The sequence below is a fragment of the Podarcis tiliguerta genome (genome assembly GCF_965153285.1).
Source record: "Podarcis tiliguerta genome assembly, chromosome: 2".
Lineage (NCBI taxonomy): Eukaryota > Metazoa > Chordata > Lepidosauria > Squamata > Lacertidae > Podarcis > Podarcis tiliguerta.
The window spans coordinates 111,034,943-111,056,289 of record NC_139535.1 but is presented as its reverse complement, the minus strand read 5'-3'; the positions used below and the strand labels follow the sequence as shown (position 1 = coordinate 111,056,289).

Sequence of the window (21,347 nt, the reverse complement as noted above, 5' to 3'; positions counted from 1 at the left end):
GTGAATGAATCCCTGATGTCGATGGCAGCATTAGGTTGTGCTCTAGTGTTACCAGAGCGGATGGGGGGGGGGACCGAGCTGGCCATTTGGATATAGCACCAAGCAGAGGCATAGGAAAGTCAGGTGGTACCCGGTGCAGAAAATTTCTTGTCACCCCCCACACACTGATTTTTATTTTTTTTGCCTGCAAAAATGGTTTTACCTTATTTCATATTTTCTTACAAAGGAATGTAGATTCTGGGCCTCTGATAACAAGTAGGCGACTACGGACGGATACTTAAATCTACAGGATGGACTGTGTTTTGGCTTGTGTTATTTTATTTATATTTATTGTTTATTTAATAAAATTTATTTTTTAAAAAACCTACAAAGTGGTTTACCAAAACAAAAAACCCCACAGCAGTAAAATCAAGAAAAATCGGCTGCGTGCAGGGGGCGGGACAAAGGCAAGGCAAGGCCTAATCTACTCAGCCTAGTCTCATTTTCTTCACATAGGCTGACTTTCCAGGACCTGGGAAGCCCAGTGGAGGGTAGGGCAGTAGGGTGGTTCATAAAAAACTTTTTAAAAAAATATGCCTGCTCTGAAGGTCTTATCTTACTACACTAGGGATTATATAGCTATATCGGAAATTTCATGCATATCAGTTAATATCTTGACCCTGCTCCACTGAATTGAAATTTCAGCCTTCACGACATAGGAAAACGGCCAAGTAAATAGCTATTTTCATGGAGGAGGGTCAAGATATTAACTGATATGCACGAAATTTCAGATATAGCTATATAATCCCTAGTGTAGTAAGATAAGACCTTTTTAGGGCAGTAATTGTTCCTTGATAATTTGTCAGCCCCTTCCATTACGGCACCTGGGGCAGCCCCCCGGCCCCCCTTTCCTATGCCCCTGGCACCAGGAGGTGGGGGTACTGCAGGTGTAGTGGGAAATGGGTGAAAAATGCCCTCCCTGCTCCTCTGCTGGCAGCTTCCTCGGCTGGATTCTCAGTCCTGTCTGTGAATGGAAGGAGTCCTTCAGTTAGTGCAGGGCTGGCCAACTCCCAAGAGACTGCAGTCTACTCACAGTTAAAAACTGGTGGTGATCTACTCCTTTTGGGGGGTTCAGGTCAAAGTTGCTGAGCTTTTTTTAGGGAGGAGGAAAGTCGAGTGATCTAGATCACGATCTACCTGCTGGACGTGCCTGAGTAAGTGGAAGCCTAGTTAGGATCCAAGTTATTGATATACAGTGGTGCCTCGCAAGACGAAAAGAATCCGTTCCGCGAGTTTCTTCGTCTTGCGGTTTTTTCATCTTGCGAAGCAAGCCCATTAGCGGATTAGCGCTATTGACAGTTTAAGGGCTATTAACGCCTATTAAAGGCATAAGGGATTAGCGGTTTTGCTGCTAAAATGCTTTTAGCAGCTTAGCGCTTCAGAAAAAGGGGGTTTGGAGCGAAAAACCCCCTCAAAAATTTCCGTCAATTTTCGTCTTGCGAAGCAAGCCCATAGGGAAATTTGTCTTGCGAAGTGCCTCTGAAAACGGAAAACCCTTTCGTCTTGCGGGTTTTCCATCTTGCGAGGCATTCGTCTTGCGGGGCACCAATGTATTATATTCTTTTATCAGACCAAGGGTGCCTGGTACAAAGTTTTGGGGGTCTTCTTTTCCTTCTGACAGAAATGTGGGCTATTGTAGACCTTATTGATAAAAAAACATAATGCTAGAGAATGGGAAAATCTGGTCTCCATCCAGAACTTTAGGAAGATGCATATGCAGTTTTCTTTCTATGACACTAGTCTTTGTTTGGGATCGGGTAGAAGAGGGTTGACCTGTGACAGAAGTCCTACAAGGCACACAACACTAGTCTTAGGTATTTCATCTCAGGATTGTGGCCGAGCCATTTATTGCAGTGGTAAATGCAGCTATGCGTTTTAGCAGGAAGCAGAAATAGTTCTTAATAAATTGTGAAATGAATTCTTCTATAAATTTATTTTTTTAAGTCCACATTGCACCATTTGTTCATAAACTACACTTCTGAGATTGAAGTCTGTTGGATTTTTCTGTTTGTGAACCAAGTGAGCGATAAGCAGGGTGTGTGTGGGGAAACCATTTGTATCAATTCTCTAAATTAAGTAACTGAAATTCCTATTCCACAGCAGCAAGGTTATAAGAAAGCTTTCTCTTTCTGTAAGATGTAGCTACCTCTTCTTTGGAGCTGATTTTTTTTGGGTGCCATTTAAATAACAATATATCTGCAACACTGAGCACATTTTATGATATTGTGGCACAATAACTCACACTTAAATGTCAATAGAGACACTTGAGAGAACCTACAAGGTTCAATAACTTCTGGTGTGGTTTGTTTCTCCTGTCATCGGCCATTATATTTTTTACAGCTTTTAAATTGCTACAGAGAGAAATTGCTTTGGATTATAATGGATGGTTAAGAGGCTGCCAAGGGTACCCTTGCACGGGGTGGATGAAAGTTCAATACTATTTTGGTTTTATGTGTCTAAGTTCTAGGCTATATAGCTTAAATGTAATTTGTTTGACAAATGCATTGGAGTGATACTGGAGTACAAAACTATACTGCGCATTAAAAGAGGCACTGCCAAACCCTTCATCAAATTTTTGGTAGAAGATTAAACTTCAGCCATTATCTTAGTTTTCTGAATATTTGCTTGGAACTTCTGCGGGCATTGTCAGGCATGTGACTGTTTTTGTGGGCTCTAGCAGGGAGTCGGCCCAAGAACTGAACTTAATACAGTGGTGCCCCGCAAGACGAATGCCTCGCAAGACAGAAAACCCGCTAGACGAAAGGGTTTTCCGTTTTTCAATGCGCTTCGCAGGACGAATTTCTCTATGGGCTTGCTTCGCAAGACGAAAGTGTCTTGCGATTCTTGCGATTTTTTTTCGCTCCCCAACCCCTTTTTCTAAAGCACTAAGCTGCTAATAGCCTTTTAGCAGCTAATCCGCTAATCCCTTGAGCCTTTAATAGCCTCTAATAGCGCTAATCCGCTAATAGGGTTGCTTCGCAAGATGAAAAAACCGCTAGACGAAGAGACTCGCGGAACGGATTCTTTTCGTCTTGCGAGGCACCACTGTACAAGCTTTTTTTCCTTGGATAATTGTTACTAGAAACTAGGACACTGCTGTATTGCATAGCTGTTATCCCACTGTAGATTTGTGAAGGTTTGTTGACAGGATCCAGAAAGTTCATCAGGTTTCTTAAAAGCAGACTGTTAGCTTAATTATCAGGTAACATTTGTGTAATTTGTTGAAATTGCCTTTTTATACTAGGGTAATTTCCGATATCCTTCTTTTTGTCCTCACAACAACCATGCGAGGTAGGTTAGGCTGTCGGATAGTGAGTTGCCCAGGGCCTTTCAATAAACTTCATGGTTGAACAGAACTTTGAACCTGACTCCCTCCATCATCAAGCTTTATATGCACTCAGCACATTTGTATAATTTAGTTTTGCTCCAAAGGAAACTGCAAAGTAAACTTGACTCCAAAGATTGCACTGGACAAATGAAAAATAATTTCTCTGTTCTCTCCTCCAAAAAAAACACACAAAAACAATTATGGAGAGTCCTCTGATAATCTGAAGCCAGTCGGGGTATTTGGGAGAGAGAGAGAGAGAGAGAGAGAGAGAGAGAGAAACAATTCTCCCAGTTATTTTTATTTTATATTTATATTTATATTTATACCCCGCCCTCCCCAGCCAAGACAAGGCTCAGGGTGGCTAACAACCAATAATAAAATCAAGTTGATTAAAATACAATTTAAAAAACAAGATTAAAATACAATACAGTTTATTCTACTAACTTCACACACAGTGGAATTTTTGGTTCCAAAGGCTGTGGAAATCATACTTTTAATTTACAACAACTCTCTGCTTATTGGTAAGCGTCTATTTCAGTATGCCCCAAAGATTTGTATTTATTTATTTAATATTTATTTCTATACCTCTTTATATTTTTAATAAAAATCTCAAAGCAGTTTCAGCATATTAAATCAATAAAACAATAGCTGGGCTATTCCTCCCGCCTCCTCCTCCTCAAACTAAAGGTTTTTTTTAAAAAAGAAACTAAAGATATAGTAATTGAGAAATAACAGATTTTGTTAAAAAATAACAAATTATTCTTAGATCTACATGGCATCCAGAAGCAGAAAAACTCCTGTCAGGCAAAGATTTCAGTTTGAATCCGTGGTTTTTAAATGGCCTTAATTGTCCTGTGTCTCACCAACAGAAAACCCCACTTTTTCTTTTCTGCACAGTGATTTGCCTCAAGAAAGAAAGAACTTTAGCAGATATATCACATGCATCTTCTTTGGGATGTCTAAAGATTAGATATGTTTGTAAAGGTTGAAGTTGGAGAAATAATAATAGTCACTGCAGCAACAAAACCTACCTAGAAGATTCATAACTAAGAGCCATTGCCTAGGAAATGGAAATGGGATCACGTTTCTCTCTATTCTGTCCCTTCCCTTTTGTACTGAAATTTCCCTGTCTTCTCCTAATCTGGTTTGGAATTAAGTGCGCCGATGCACCATAACGGAAAGTTGTCTAAATACAGTGTAGAAACAAAACAAAACATGTGATCATGTAAATGTGTAGTGTACAATTTGGGTGAATTTGTATGAGTAGGGGTACATGATCTTTCAGCCGGGTACCAAATCCCTATGCTATGGTACATTATTAAATGCACACTGATCAAAAGATTTGTAAATACAGGAAATTTGACAAAATGGTGACAAAACGTTATCTTACTTAGTTTTAACAAAAATAGTTAATTACAAGGAAAATATTTAATTTAACGCTGTTGCGCTTGTGCCCTGCTGGCAGGCTTCCCACAGACATTTGTTTTAACATGTTTTTAATCCTGTATTTTTAAATTGCTATAACTCACCATGGGACCTCATGGTGAAGGGCAGGTAAGTGATTGAATAGAAAATAATAATTTGTTTGGTCATTGTGGGAACAGGATTCTGAACTAGATGGGCCTTTGGCCTGAACTCCTTGGGTTCTTACTTAATTACTGCTTTTTAGCCATATTATTTTTTTCTTGTTGTGTAATAGGGCTTTAGGCATTTCTTCAGTATATAAACTTTCTGGTACATGGGCAGACTTAACAGAGCTTTTCTTTCAGTCCATTGTTGGGGGTTATGTTAGCGTTTAAAATTTTAAGTGTGAGACATTCGCAGGGATTGTTTTTGCATCAAATAGCACAATGTGAGTGTTGCTGGAAGCATAACAAAACTTTATGGACTGGGAATTACTATAGGAAATGCATATCTTGATTATGTTTTTGTAACTAAATGTTTAAATCTTAAATGCTCTGTTATAGGGATTGCTTTACAGTATCACCAGAATATTGTAAATGCCAGCTCCATATGGCTTACAAATAACAGATGGCACTGCGGCTGATATAAAACATACGAAATTCTAATTATTATTTTCTTTTCTTCCATTATCACTTTCCATAGACGTATAGAAGACTTAGTAATAGTTGTGTTTGTGTTGTTGAATAAAGCCTAAGGTTTATGGTCTGGTCCTTCAACTGCAAGTAAAAAAGCTGCTTGTAAACTTTATTTTTCTTTATCCTGGCCTCAATGCTGTACTTGCTATTTTAGCACTAGCCTCCCCTCTTACTGGGCCAAAAGACTAGCAACAACCACATCAGTTTCCTCCAAATTTTAAGTAAAATTTGCACCCTGTAATGTTGACCAAAACACATGTGTTAATAAAGAGTTTATCTATGCAGATGAAGCTCCCACCTGTAAGGAATGGGTACTCTTATGTTGGATTGTGCCATGTTATTGGATCTTGTTCATTTCAGTGGACTGAACCTATTATTTATTTACTTTTAAGATTTCTTACCTGCTGCTCACCACAAGGTCCCAGGGCATATAAAAACATAAAGACTTACGTTTGCTGTGTCTGCCTTCAGGATATGTTCCTTTATCTTTATCCATGGGCGTAGCCAGGATTTTTGTTGGAGGGGCAGAACTTTTGTTTGGGGGGGGGGGGCAGAACTGATGTGATTGACCAGTTAGTTATTTCTATTGTTTTACTTGATCTAGGGGGGGACGGCTGCTCTCCCTGCTCCCCTTGGCTATGCCCATGTCTTTATCTCATGTGCTGGGGGTCTGAGGAAGTAGTTGTTTTGTCTGCCAGAGTTAATATACGTACTATTAAATGTGTTAGCGTGTGCTGTAGGACTCTTCCCCCCCCCCCCAATTATTAGGTATATCCAGAGTTACAAGCTTATTCTTCTCTTAAGAATTTAGAAATAAATGTCCCTAAGATATACCACCCAGAAATCTTTCCTTAAGTCACTTTGGCTCCGGGATCCAGAAGCATCTACAGGCTTTTAAACTTAATTACAAGGGTGGTTTGGCCCTATAAAGATAATTATCCCTATCTTCTCTAAGTCACAAGGCCTGCTAACAATTGCATTCGGCCTCAGTGGGTTGGTCTGCATCCATTTCTCAACCATTGTATGTTAGATGTTACATCTTTGTGTGCGCTTTGTGTTAGGCATACATATGATTTCACAAGCATATTAATTTTCCTCTTTTAGGTATTTGCAGGATATTGATTATCGTAGTGGTACAGTGTCATAAAATATTTCAGCTGCAGTACAGTAAATGCCAATTAAAGATTTTATCATACTTATCTTGGCATATATGTTTCAAATCATTCAAACCGACATCCTAAAAACTGGACACCACTAATTTGTCTAACTTTACAATTTATCACAGCTACCTTTTAAATTATGAAGGCATTTAGCAGTGGTTGGGCCTGTAGACTTGTTTGACATGCATAAACGAACACTGATAAGGGTGTTTCATTCCGCTATAGAATGGTTATGCTCTATGTTCTAAGTTGACAGTATCTGAGCCCTATTTTAGCCCTGAGTCATAGGAGTTTCTTAGGGAACTTGACAGCATACTAGCACCATTGCAAGCTAAACTTCATGTTGCTGATCCTCATTAAGAAAATCGGTTGTTCCATTAGTGCAAGGACTTCTGCTTGCACTATGGGACTTCCTCTCAACCTGTTCTGGGCTTTTCCCCAGCCCTCCCGATCAGGGGACATGTGGGAAGAGGACAGAGAAGTCATCCCATTCTTCAGGCAAAAGTCCTTGCACGAATAAGACTACTTTGTTGAATGCAACCCAAGAGTTGATTGGTGTTGGTCACAATCTGAAGACTGCTCAGCCTGCCCATGTTTTGTTGATCACATTCCCACAGTTATTGGAATTTTGCAGTGTAGATACATTTATTTAAGGCTACTCAAACACAAAGGTTCTGTATGAACCTGTGGCACAGATTTCCCCTTCCTCTCCTCTCTGCTGCTTGCACCCCCCTTCCAAATCACTCTGTCCTGTAATGTTTCAAAGCTGCAGATGGGAGAAGAGTCCAGTTGTTCAAGTGGAAGTCCATTGCGCTAGTGGACAGGCACAGTTGACTATCACGAGAAACATGAGAATTATTGCTGACAGTAGTAATCTTATCCCTGCACTGCAAAATGATGTAGTAAGGGGGACAGAGGCCTCCATGTCCTGTCACTTAGTGTTCATTAGCTAAAATACCATTTTCAGTGTTTACAAATTATAAAACCATGGTTTAAATGTATATGGTTCTTTTTCAGTACCCACTCGCTGGAATATTTTATGGATTGTAGCCTTCTGAAGATATACTAAACAGATCCTCTTTCCAGGCAGGGAGATACTTAACTCCTTAGGTTTTGCAAGATACTGTAGTTTTAAATCAGAGTGTAAAGCACTATTATGGTTACATACAGTGTTAACTCAGTTGGTTTTAATGTGGTCATTACCACTGCCAAGTGCAAATGCTTCCATTGTAGAGAAACAAAGTGGCTAACAGCATGTTGTTAACATTGTGTAAAATGCTAGCTTAATCCCAACCATTGTTGGCAGTTTCGTTGATCTGTCAGATGGAGCAGAACCCACCCCCCCCCTTTCATTTCTTTTGCTCCCCTAGAGCTTTAGTCTCAGAAGCCCTAGCAGGAATAAAGTGCATTATTTCTGTCCATTGCATGGGGAAGATAGTAGAAACTTGTTACTTTCAGACAGCTGCCTTTTGACAAAAGCACAAACACTTTTTTGCATGCTGTCTTCATCTGTTATCTCCATATGATCTTTCTCCCTGTATAGGATGTTAGCTTTGCATAATCTGTATAGTAAATGACAACATGCCCACAACTACATACAGTTTGGGAGTTTACTTGCACACATTTTGTTCAGGCTGCACTGGTTGCTATGTTGCTTTTGCCCTGGGACAGGCCTGCCAGGCAGACTCCTGTGGGCAAAGAATCTGTTATAATAACCGTTTAATATGTTAGCTGTCTGACCTAAACTGACACAAGTCAGGAAATTCCAGCTAAGAAATGGGAGCCTGCTTCAACATGGAATTTCCTGGTTTCCGTCAAAATAAGTCTCTCTGTTGTTGTTGTGTTAATTTCTTTTAAAAACACATTTAATAGCCTTATAAAAATATGCACTTTCCAGGGAACTTGTAATGTGTCTCCATTTGGAAAATTATTAAGAACTTCCATTTATAAGCCCTCTTACTGTGTTTTGTTCAAGACTGCAACACCTAATTTCATGTCTGCATATGGAATGTGCAATTAATTGTGATGGGGTGCGCATGTTTCACAATGGCAAATATTTGCAGTAGGGGTAGAGCTGTGAGGGCAACCCGTAAGTGAAAGTTAAATAAAATTTCTGCTAAGCACAGCTGGACCACACAGTGTTTATGAACTAATCATCTGCTAAATTCAGACTTGTTAAAATTGGAAGCTGTGTAATTTATAAGAGCACAAAGCAACTGTAACTACTTTTTTTTCAGTCTTGTAACTCAAATGGTGTAATTGATTTCTCTTCCACAGACACATACCTTTTTTGGGTGGTATTAAACTTCACTCAGGGTCTGAGACCTCATAAGCCCATATTTCAAGCTGCAGTGAATTTTTATAGCCAAGTTATAAATCCCTGGAAAAATATGCCTTTTTATAACTAGCTGTGACAGAACTTTAACTACTGATCCATGAATACCAGCATGACCACAGTCCAGTTTATTGTAGCCGTAGCAGTGAGGCACTAGTCTGTTGAAAGAATCAATCCATTTCAGTTTTTCGTCATTTCAACTCTGCTTTTGAGAAGAGTTTCTCTTGTTAATGTGAGGTTTCTAAGTAATTTTATTGGCGCGTTACCTGCATCACACACTCACCAGTTAAAGACTGCATACTCAGAAACGTGTCTGCAACTTTTATTCTGTGGGTATAAATATCTTGATTTTTACAGTGGCAATATCCAAATTTCAGATAATGTCATCGGCTTTTAACATTTCAGAAGTGGGGCTACATTTGAATGTTAAGTGGGGCTACAAGTAATGTTAAATGGGGCAGAAAATTTTTAAAATCCATCCTTTTGTTCCACAAGAGTATTTCTCAATTGTTACCCCCACCCCCAGCACAGAGGTGGCTTACATGTGGCTCTCCACATGTTGGACTCACATCTTCCATCTGCTGCAGCCAGCATGGCCAGTGTTCAGAGATAGGGGGAGTTGTAGTCCAAAAACGTCTGGAGGACCACAGGTTAGTCATCACTCGAATATATTTTCCTGTTCATTTTTTTTTAATGTACATTTACATTATTTTAATTTGTCATTGAACCAAAATAAAGTACTGGGCCAACTATCTTACCTTTCTTTTCAAAGTTATTTTTAATGTTAAAAAAAAGTGTGTGTGACAAGAAGTTGCAGCAGAACAAAATTGAGTTTCATTCTTTTCCGTTTTTCTTTTTAAAATTTTTTTCTGCCGCTTTCCTCTTTGAAGTACCTGCTTTCCCTCCCCTCATATTCCTGAAATCCACAGCAGATAGGCACCTATGCCTCTACCATAAGTTACTGTCCCACAAAGTGATAGATCTAATCTTCTCTTTGGAAATAGCATGCAAAATAGGGGAAATCTAGGGATACAAACCAATTTTTCTCTACATTCATGCAACTGTTGTAAGTTACAAAACATTTCCTAGATCGCAGCTTCCAGTTCTTCAGTAACAAGGCTTGTGCATTCCAGCATGGCTTATTTTATGATCCGTCCCTCCTCACATTTGGCCCTAGAGAAACATAGTAGCTGGAAGCGTCTACACCATAGGTATGCAAACTAAGGCCCGGGGGCCAGATCCGGCCCAATCGTCTTCTAAATCCGGCCCACGGACAGTCCAGGAATCAGCATGTTTTTACATGAGTAGAATGTGTCGTCTTATTTTAAATGCATCTCTGGGTTATTTGTGGGGCCTGCCTGGTGTTTTTACATGAGTAGAATGTGTGCTTTTATTTAAAATGCATATCTGGGTTATTTGTGGGGCATAGGAACTCGTTCACTCCCCCCCCCTTCAAAATATAGTCCGGCCCCCCACAAGGTCTGAGGGACGGTGGACTGTCCCTCTGCTAAAAAAGTTTGCTGACCCCTGTACACTGTGCAGATTTACACCCACGCTTGTCACGCTGGCCACGTGACCCGGAAGTGTCTGCGGACAGCGCTGGCTCCCGGCCTATAGAGTGAGATGAGCGCACAACCCTAGAGTCTGGCAAGACTGGCCCGTACGGGCAGGGGTACCTTTACCTTTACAAATCAGGAGTTTGAGCACAGGTGCTCTTTCTGTTCAGTATGGACCCAGCAGCATGAGCTTCTGCCCTCCTAAATAATGTTTTAAGCCTAACATGCCTTCCTGGTGTGAGCCAAGGTGCTTTTAGCCTTGCTGAAACAGGTATCTGCTCACTTCTACAGTATCCTACATTTGTAGTGTACATCTGTTTTGTCATTTTTGGGGTTCACTTTACAGTGGGTCCAGTGCTGAATCGGTTCCAGGCTGGACTCTGTCATTGCATGCCCTTGCTGCATAGCCTAGTTTTAGTTTTTAGCCTTGCATCCCAGTCTGCAAAAAATGAAACAGTTGAAGGACTGCTGTAAAGTCCAAATGAGAAGAAGAAGGTGGTAAATCGTTTTCCTCGCTAAAAGCTGTATATATGTGATAAAAATTAAAACAAAGTAGCTCAAATGGAAGCTCTGCTCCTTTTTAGAAGTGATTGGCTACTGCAGGAAGAGAGAATAAATTACTATATGCTGTTGAGGGGAATTCTCTTTTGAAGCATACAGCTTACCTCCCCACCAGGAGTTTCATATTCATAATGAGCACCCACGCAATTCTTTCACTCTCTCTTTTTTTAATAAATAATGTTTATTAAAGATTTTCTTGAATTAGCTCCAGTTTGACCTGCTACGCTAGGAGCTGGTATTTAACACCCTGTGAAACAATCTCATGCCATGCCTGTTTATTTATCTTGAGATAAATGCAGCCTCCTTTCTTGCTACTGAGCATCGCAAATTTGTTCAATTGGGACAATGCTTAATGACTAGTATCAGCATGGTTGATATTTCGGGGGAATGCGGGTAGGTTTGGCATATAATGTGGCTCTGTGGAATTGTTTGTATCATGCACCTTAAAAATGGCCTGGAAGAAAAGACCTAATGCTTCATTTGTTTATTCCCTTCTTCCTTTAAAATCAGCTTATTTTTATATACGAATTGTTAGCCTCCTCTGCCCTCAGATCCCCCTTGCAGCCCCGACTGTTAGCCAGCAGACAGTGAAACATTTGAGAGATGTGCCGTTCCAGAGTGGGTGATGCGCTGTGAGATTTCTGGAAACAGAAGCCCGTTTTCAGTTATCGCCAATTAACGTTTCCCTTCCGATTTGCAGGAATTGGGTAGCCTTTGTGCATTAGGTGCAACTTCTGCGCTATGGGAAAGAGAAACAGGAGGACAGCAGATAGTTCGTCCTCTGAAGAGGAGGAGGAATATGTTGTGGAGAAGGTTCTAGACAGGCGTGTTGTGAAGGGTCAAGTGGAGTATCTTCTCAAGTGGAAAGGATTCTCTGAGTAAGTCCAACTTTCCTTCTGGCGTGGGCTTTGAGCTTTCTTGTTAGCAGAGCTCCAGGCAGTGCTTCAAATTTAACTTCCGTTGCCCTCATTCAAGCTTTCCTTAAAAACAAAAAAAAACCTTCACGGGTGGGAGCTTGCTTTCCTCACTCCAGACAAGAGTGGCGTGCATCCATTTAAATGAGTGGGTCACGAGGCGAGGGCCTGGGACCTTAAAGCGTGTTTTGGAAACCCTGGCATCTGCGTTCCCTCTCTCACTTCACAGAGTTGGTAGTTCCACTTGAGTTATTCACCAGCACTATTGTCTAAATAGTTTTCCTCCTCGTTTGAGGTTTCTGATTTGGGAGGGCATTTTGATCAAATACTCTTGTGGATTGCTTTAAACTGCTGCTTTGGAAAAGGAACGTTAATCCTCTTCCCCTCCCTTCAGGGCTGTGTTGTCCAAGCACAGAATTCGGTGCTGGGTGTGAAATTTGAGTATCCCAAATATCTCTGCTATGATTTTTGATTTTGATTTTTCAAAAATACAACTTTCTAGCTGTTAAGGATATTAAGATAAGCTTGAAAGTTGTCAGCAAAGGTTGTTGAATCTCAGACACCGAGATGAGCTGAGAAGAATCTCCAGGAACCAAATCAGTAGCTTCAGCATACTTTGGCCCTCTCCACAATTACCAGAATTGAAATAGATTTATGCAAAGCAAATATATGCAAAATGCATAATTTGCACAGGGTGCAGAGCTTAAGTTAACTTAGTATGTCATTTTGATTGATTTCATTATTTTTTAAAGCACAGCCCTTCTCATTAGTCCCAGTACAAAAGAACTGCTCTAAAAAGGATTTTTGTCGATGTATGTGTTTGTATGTATATGTACCCTGGGTATTTGTCCTGGGTTCTGGCAGCCGGTTTTACGGTTCCGTGAAGGACAGCCGTGATTCATTATGTAAGAGTCCAGATTTGAGGCCACGGTGTTTAAATGGATGCACACCACCTGACTCTGGGAAGGCAAGTTATCAAGCAGACACTGACACATTGCCCTGCTGTGCAGCATTTGAGAGGGTATTTCTTCATCAGCACCACATCAAAAAAGAGCACTTTGGGCTTGCGGTGATTCAGTTGTTCAAAATGATTCTGTGTCCCTTAGACCATGCTCAGTTTGAAAATATAAAAGTAAATAATCTCCAAGGAAAATAGCCTTAGATCCAGCTCACACGTAATGCTAAACTGTTATTTAGTGCTATGTGGATGAGCCTCTCTGAACCTGAGCAAAGTGTTCTGCTTGTGTGCTTTTGCCTTCTTTTTCCTTATGTGGAGCTGGGAGGAGGACTTCTGTTTAGTTTAGCTTCACTGTCAAAGAACCTTGACTTAGCATTACGTATGAACCAGGAATTCTGGCTTGCAGCTCACAGTGGTTCGTTGCTAAACAAAGCCAGCCTCAAAGTATGGGCTTGTTTAACTAAGAATTGCTTTAAACTGGGATCCCTGGTTTGTATGCAGCACTAAACTGAGATCCTTTGAAAGCAAAACTAAACTTGCCAAAGGTCTTCCTTCTGGCTGAAGAAGAGGTGGGGACTTGAGAGGCTAACACTTTGTTTGGGCTTGTGGAGAGTCAGCCAAATAGCACTAAACTGTGGTTGAGCATTGTGTGGAATCGTAACCATTGCTTCAGTGTTTCAATATGCTTTTGCTGCAACCTGTAATCTCATATACTGGACACAAACTAACCCAGTTAGTCTAAAGTGACCTTTTCCTCTATTACCACCCAACTTTTTCCTTTTTGTTTTGTTTAAACATCAAGCCTGAAAAAGGGCTCTTTGAAATATGAATGTTTGCTCATTTAGTTGAACCTAATAATGATATGATTAAACTGTTCCTATTTAATCTGTGTTCAGTTAGTATCTCTGGTACTGTTCTTAGAACAGCTCGTATCTAAGACAAGGCTATATTCTCAGAAATAAATCCCTTGCATTGTAGGCATTCTTGCAGCTTATGGTATATAGGAAGTCTCCCTGTACGTAAGTGACGGTGTGATTAATTCCTTTATTACAAATATCTCTAAATGCTGCTAATGTTGTTCCTAATGTAAATTTGGGGAAATCTCTCAAAGAGTATGTAACCCTTTAAACAAAAATACCTCCTAGAACCAGGGCTGGTAAGATGTTTCAAATGCAAGTGTTAGAAACCAATTTTTTTAGGAAACAGTCCTGTGCAAGGGTCAAAGTGGCCGGGAAGAATGACAATTTCTTAAGCAGCTGCATTGGATTTTTAGCAATCAGGGCAATGTTGTGCTTAGAGTTCTTCCACTGCAGCTGAAACCAATCCCAAATTGCCACAGAATTCTGTTTAAGCCCTCAGAGATTCAAACAACTCTTACTCTGAGCAATCCATCGTGAGCATCAGGTCTTCTGAATTGGTTTTCTAAGTGTCCAGTCTTCCCTAAAAACCTGGAACAGTTTTTTCTCCATACACAGATTTTCTTGTGCAGGGTAATTCTTCACTCAGTTCTTAATTGATGTCTGTGATCACTAAATGGGAACTTTTTCAACTTTTTTCTGTTTGTTATTTTGTCCCCCACTGTTGTCCTTCTTTTACTATATCAGGGAGCATAATACTTGGGAACCTGAGAAGAACCTTGACTGCCCTGAACTGATTTCTGAGTTTATGAAAAAATACAAAAAAATGAAGGAAGGTGAGAACAAGCCTCGGGAGAAATCAGAGAGTGCCAAGCGGAAGTCAAGCCTTGCCAACAATACTGAAGACATCAAAGCCAAAAAGAAGAGAGAGGTGAGCTTTTCGCCTTGGGTTTGCCCCATCTCAGTGATTCCAGCACTGGATGTATGTGTGTATGCCGGTGGCACTCAGTAGTTTAAAACTGCATCCTAAGAAACCTTAGGATTTTAAGTTTAAAAATCAAGGACTTGAGATGTTACGTCCCCAGAGCAAAGCTTCAGGTTGGCTGTGCTTCATTGTGCCAATTTTCATACCCCTCTCAGGGAAAACTACCCTGTAAAACAGGATGAGCTAATTGCCACCACTCATTGTAAAGAAAAGAATCGCTAAAATAATTATGGCCTTTAAAATATAATAAAGATTAACAATCAAGCAGGGAGCCTCACAGTACTATCTAGAGCAGATTAAGATTGGAAGAAATGCAATTTACTGTTTGAACGCCTGGCTAAAGCAAAATCCTTTTTAATGCACTCTTCTAACTGTGACAGTAAACAAGCTCACAAATCAACGTAGAGAGTTGTGTGTGTGTGTATGGGAACAGCTTATTTTTTTGTGATTGTGTTCTGCTGAATTTTCTATCACTTTTCTTTGGAAGGAGTAGCCTTAACATAAAAGAATCGGGGGGGGGGGGGAGGGAGGGGAAGCAATTTCAAGACCCATGGTTCAGGAATCACCTGCTAAGAATGTACTGCCCAAATGGCTAACCTCTGCTGCTGTAACAGCAGGGTGCTCAGAGCAGATGTGCCACAACAGGTAAGGAAGGGAAAGCTTGTTCTGAAGTTAGCCTCATACGAGCTCTGAAGCCACACCCTGCACTGAGTGAGGTAGAATGGATCTTTCACAACTCCTGTGTCCTTACAGTCAAAGGTCCTCCTTACCTTTGAGAGGGTCACAGAAGAATAATATTTCAAGATTACTTGGTGTTATGCTGATATTTTATTAGGTAGTTAGTTACTGAAATATTATCACGTATTTAACTTGTGATGAATTAATAGAATTTTAATAGTTTTATGGAATTGTTTTGATCTTTTTGCTATTACTGCTTTTAATTTTGTGTTAGCTGCATTAGGCTTTCTACAAAAATATTAGATATTTCAATTACAGTTATGGAGGGGAGGACATAATACACCTCTTTAAACAACTGAGAGTTCTTTCCCAATACATATGCAGCAAGTAGATTGGGTCACAGTTTTACAACTGAAAGTTGAAATTCTGAGTTCTGCAGTGAAAATTTTGGCAAAGAAAGAGAGTAAATGCTGTGGATATAAGGGCAGGCCAGGTGGTGGCTTTGAATGGTCACAGCTGTGCTTTCTGGTCACATTCATCACTCCATACATGTTGGTCCTTCTAGTTTGTGCTGGTCATTTGCTGCAGTTTTTTAGTGCAGGCTGTAATGAATACAAGTCTAATGTGGACCGGACAATCTATTGATACTCTAATAGAGAGAGAAAAGGCTACGTTTTCTTTCTCCTACTTCCATAATTCTAGCTTAGTGTACAGAGAGTGTGGGTAGCTATGATCTGGACGAAACTTTAGGTGAATGTTGCCAAGTTATGTTCAGAGAAAAGCCTCTTTTGAGATAGGCAAGATGAAGCCTGTCGTATCTTTACTAGGAGTCATTACTCCATATTTCAAACCCTTATATGATTTTCACGAGGCATGCAAGCCAAAAAGAATTTGAAGGATAAATTCTTACAATTCACTTAGAAAACGCAAGCTGCCTCAGTGTGATCAGGCCTGTGTATACTCTGCTGAGAGGAATCAAAATTCTATGGGCTGCATCCAAAGCTCTGCTTCTGCAACTGGTCTTTCCCTTCTTCTTCTGGGCAGCCATCTGTACAATGTGAAAAGCTTCTCCAAAATGTCAGAGGGGCGTATCAAATGTTTTGGGCTGAGTCTTACGGAGCTGTAGTGGGAAGGGGCAATTGCAGTTCATCCCTCCTACTGCATAAAACACAGCTCACAATATTTGAGAGATTCCCCTGGCTCTCTAGAGATGCAGGAGGGCAGGGAAAGACTGGCTGTGTGAGCTGCTTTCCACTCCTGTAGCTCAGGGTACAACCTATGTCCTGTGTACACAATACCAATATACCGTATTTTTCGCTCTATAAGACGCACCAGACCACAAGACGCACCTAGTTTTTGGAGGAGGAAAACAAGAGAAAAAATATTCTGAATCTCAGAAGCCAGAACAGCAAGAGGGATCGCTGTGCAGTGAAAGCAGCAATCCCTCTTGCTGTTCTGGCTTCTGGGATAGCTGTGCAGCCTGCATTCACTCCATAAGACGCACACACATTTCCCCTCACTTTTTAGGAGGGAAAAAGTGAGTCTTATAGAGCAAAAAATATGGTATTTTCCACATAATTAATTCTGCAAATGACCCAATGTGGGGCCCTGAAATTCTGCTCCCTCAGTTCTTCCCACTTCTGAGATTTCATGAGGATTTGTCCACACACTTTACTTTCTGGCTTATCTTTGCATTCTTACATTAATCTGAGGTTCTAAGGATGATGGTTTCTGTGCCCTGCTCCATGCTTGCACACTGGGGCCTTCAAATGACAGAGCACACACCGCTCTATATATGATGTTGTAAAGACAGTGCTCTTGCTGACTTAAGTTACAGGTATTGGAAATACTGTGAAGGTCAAATGTATCACCTTGATTGGTTAAAGCTTAATGGCATTTCTCCCCTTCATTTAAAAATTTGCCGAATTCACTAGCCAATGCATGAGGAGACATGAGAACATGGGTTATTAAAACATCTTTATAGGGGAATGTGAACATATGAAATTTGGTATAAATGAGGATCTGTTGAGTGGCATTTTATGTCTTGTCTTTCCTTTCCTGGAGGAGAAAAATCTTCTGCAGTTCTGTGTGTTCGTTATTTTTTTATAACCTTATTTGAAGAAATGCCCTGCCCTTTACAGCTGTGTCTGTACAAAATTATGGCTAAGTCACTAGAGATTCAAACCTGCACTGCTACTGTCGGTCCTTAATGAAATCATAAGGGGTAATAAGGTCGTATATTTCATATCCAGCAGGTTATCCTTAGTGCGTTTGGATTACAGTTTTATAACCCATTATGTATTCTCCTTAAAGTTTGAGAAGTAAAACTGTCCACTGTGAAAATGAGTGGTTTGGTTCCTGCCGAAACATCCTGTCTCCTCCAGCATTTTAACATGCCACGATTCCCCTTGGACTTAGTGCCTCCGGTTTTTAGGACTTGTCCATTAGGGCCAGTTGCAGACATAACACTTAACCGTAGCCAGTGGTAACCACAGTTTAGAATCCTATCAGCAGTTAAGATTTAAAGCATACAGTCAAACGACAGTCTAGGCTCTGCCTCAGCTGTCAAAATGCTCAGGTGCTGGGACCTGGACAGCAAAGTGTCCACCACTGATCAGACCACCATCTTTGTAGACCTCATGTTAATGGACAGTGAGTGACATTTTGGTAGCCAATGTGGGGATTATGAGGTTCTGTTGCTCCTGTAACATTTATCAAAGACAATAGCAAGTGGGGGTGCATCACAATGGTAGTATCTTTGTTAAATGTACAAGCCAACTGCAGCTATTCTTACCACTGCCAAGAGAGGGGAACAGTGATGACGATTTCCTTGGCATTTTCTTCCCCAAAGGGACATGTTCAAAGGAGGCTGGCTAGTGTGGATTGGGTAATGGTAGAAGGAGGCTGTGCTGCATCTTTACATATCGCCTCTACTCAAGTGAGGCCTGGCTTGGGCAGATTTCTGCTGGCACTTCAATGCCCTGGGACTGAATGTGTGGTGATGAGTTAAAGGACAGTGATTGCCTGTCGCGCTCTCTTGCAGTATTGCTCCCTGTCCACCTTCCTTGGGCAACCCTATTCAGAACAGAGGACAGACTACATTCCAAGGTACAAACCAGACTTGTGCTGCCCTCCTGACAGAGGCAATTGGCCTGGCAGTACCAACGTCAGCAACAATGGCACCCAGGAGGTGGGAGAATGGTGGCAGGCAGGTAGAGGGTGTGAGTGAGTGACCGACCCATGGATTCACCGTCCAAGGTTTCACCTTCCCACTTGCACACACTGCTCAAGTTTTCTCCAGTGTACCTGGCCTGGACTCAATCAGCAGTTAGCTGTGCTGAGCCGCCCTGACTGTGTGCATAGGAGGAAAGAGGGACTGTTCCTCCGCAGCTTTCAATGGTGTCCTTTGTCTCACCTGCTTTCTTCAGGAGCCCCACATGCTCTTTGACCTTGCTCTGTTTTGCCTAACTGAGGGCAAAGCAACATCATACAAGTTAGCATTGTACCATTGGCAGGCAGATGAGCCAAGGGCATTCCTCCTTGACAATGTCTGGGCAATTCTCAGCTTTTCACCTCCTGTTCAGGTGTTTCACTTCCAATTCCTAGTACTACCCACCCAAGTACCCTTCCCCAAGTTTGTAGACCAACGTACCCTAAACAGTGGCATCTAGTATTCCCTGTAATTCAGGCCTCTCCTTCACATCCCTGTTTTTTTCCTCCCAGGCATGCTTTCTTTAGAAATGTTAAGGGGTTATTTCTGCTACTCTTCTTCCTGTGGCTGTAGCAGATTATCGGCCTCCTCCACCCACAACCATAAACTGAATCAATGCTCGTGTGCCATCTAGGGACACACATGGTTGCTCTTTCCCTGTTTGCTGAGAGAGACAGGAATGGGGAAATATTAATTGTGCAAAAAATTAGCAAGAGACATAGGAATTTAAAGGGAAGTGGGTTATCTTGAAATGCTACAGGCACCTCTCATTTAAGTACCTGCTAAATGAGGTGCAGGGGAAATTCCAAATACACTTATGGAATGTTTAGTTGGGAGTTGCAAGCAAACAGGAAATTAGTAGAGAATGTCAGGTGCCTGCCACTGAGCACCTTCCAGCTGTTGCCTTCCCTGAGTTTGTGATGGCTTTCATAGAATCATAGAATCATAGAGTTGGAAGAGACCACAAGGGCCATTGAGTCCAGCCCCCTGCCAAGCAGGAAACACCATCAGAGCACTCCTGACATATGGTTGTCAAGCCTCTGCTTAAAGACCTCCAAAGAAGGAGACTCCACCACACTCCTTTGCAGCAAATTCCACTGTCGAACAGCTCTTACTGTCAGGAAGTTCTTCCTAATGTTTAGGTGGAATCTTCTTTCTTGTACTTTGGATCCATTGCTCCGTGTCCGCTTCTCTGGAGCAGCAGAAAACAACCTTTCTCCCTCCTCTATGTGACATCCTTTTATATATTTGAACATGGCTATCATATCACCCCTTAACCTCTTCTTCTCCAGGCTAAACATGCCCAGCTCCCTTAGCCGTTCCTCTAAAGGCATCGTTTCCAGGCCTTTGACCATTTTGGTTGCCCTCCTCTGGACACGTTCCAGTTTGTCAGTGTCCTTCTTGAACTGTGGTGCCCAGAACTGGACACAGTACTCCAGGTGAGGTCTGACCAGAGCAGAATACAGTGGCACTATTACTTCCCTTGATCTAGATGCTATACTCCTGTTGATGCAGCCCAGAATTGCATTGGCTTTTTTAGCTGCCGCATCACACTGTTGGCTCATGTCAGGTTTGTGGTCAACCAAGACTCCTAGATCCTTTTCACATGTACTCTCAAGCCAGGTGTCACCCATCTTTTTTTTTGCCCAAGTGCAATACTTTACATTTCTCCCTGTTAAAATTCATCTTGTTTGTTTTGGCCCAGTTCTCTAATCTGTCAAGGTCGTTTTGAAGTGTGATCCTATCCTCTGGGGTGATAAACTCCATTCTAGGAGCAGGGTGAAGTTTCATCAAGGATCTGTGGCTCCAGGCCTCTTAGCCACCTTGGCAATACCTCAAGTGACACTGATTCATTCCAAAGAGTTGAGAGTGTTCATTGTCATGTTCAAAGTCTACTAGCAACACCCCCACCATGCTGTTCTTTCCCATCCCCAACAAAACACAGGATTTGTTTCAGAAGGTGTGGAACGAGTCAGAGAAATGTTGGAACCCACAGCAGTACTATTCCTTTGTCTGCAATCCTGTGGCTTCTCTTGAAGCAGGCACTAAATGGCAACTTCTTTAATTTCCGTTTCCCCATCCTGTTGGACACTTCAGATGGCTTCTGCTCCAGAATGGAGATTGTGAGCTGCCGCTGCATTTCTCCCTGCACTGGCTAGAGCAGGGATATGAAGCCTCTGGACCTCCAGATGTTGTTGGACTCCATCAGCCCCTGCCTTCATAGTCAATGATTCAGGGTGATGGGAGTTGTAGTCCAGCAACACCTGGAGGGCCAGAGGTTCCCCACCTGTTAGCATGAGGCTCTGTTGTAGCCTTTCTTTGCTATCTCTTAACAGCTAGATAAAGAGAGCCAGTGTGGTGTAGTGGTTAAGAGCAGTGGACTTGTAATCTGGTGAACTGGGTTCACTTCCCCACTCCTCCACATGCAGCTGCTGGGTGACCTTGGGCCAGTCACACTTCTCTGAAGTCTCTCAGCCCCACTCACCTCACAGAGGGTTTGTTGTGGGGGAGGAAGGGAAAGGAGAATGTTAGCTGCTTTGAGACTCCTTCAGGTAGTGATAAAGCGGGATATCAAATCCAATCTCTTCTTCTAAAGGTAGTCTTTTTTCAGAGCTGGGTTTGCAGACGTTCCTGCATATTCTTGCTCACCTCCATGTCAACAAGCT

At 41.6% G+C, this 21,347-nt stretch overlaps 1 protein-coding gene and 1 long non-coding RNA gene across 6 annotated transcripts in view; one reads left to right on the top strand and one right to left on the bottom strand.

Moving 5' to 3' along the window:
• Nucleotides 1-21,347, top strand: part of CBX5 (chromobox 5) — a 51,582-nt gene that overhangs the window by 18,145 nt on the left and 12,090 nt on the right. For 4 of the 5 annotated variants that reach the window (XM_083428102.1, XM_083428099.1, XM_083428101.1 and 1 more), the window contains 2 exons: nucleotides 11,779-11,956; nucleotides 14,555-14,738. In XM_083428102.1, the coding sequence (XP_083284228.1) occupies nucleotides 11,820-11,956; nucleotides 14,555-14,738 (321 nt within the window). In that variant the 5' untranslated portion in view covers nucleotides 11,779-11,819. Of the gene's footprint in view, nucleotides 1-11,778; nucleotides 11,957-14,554; nucleotides 14,739-18,513; nucleotides 18,579-21,347 lie in introns of all 5 variants that reach the window. The other variant, XM_083428103.1, reaches the window with a different exon arrangement.
• On the bottom strand, nucleotides 1,607-3,624 carry LOC310671805. The gene is made up of 3 exons (XR_014508211.1): nucleotides 3,489-3,624; nucleotides 3,083-3,222; nucleotides 1,607-2,740 (listed from the first exon to the last, which is right to left on the bottom strand). It is a non-coding gene; the product is annotated as an uncharacterized lncRNA (long non-coding RNA).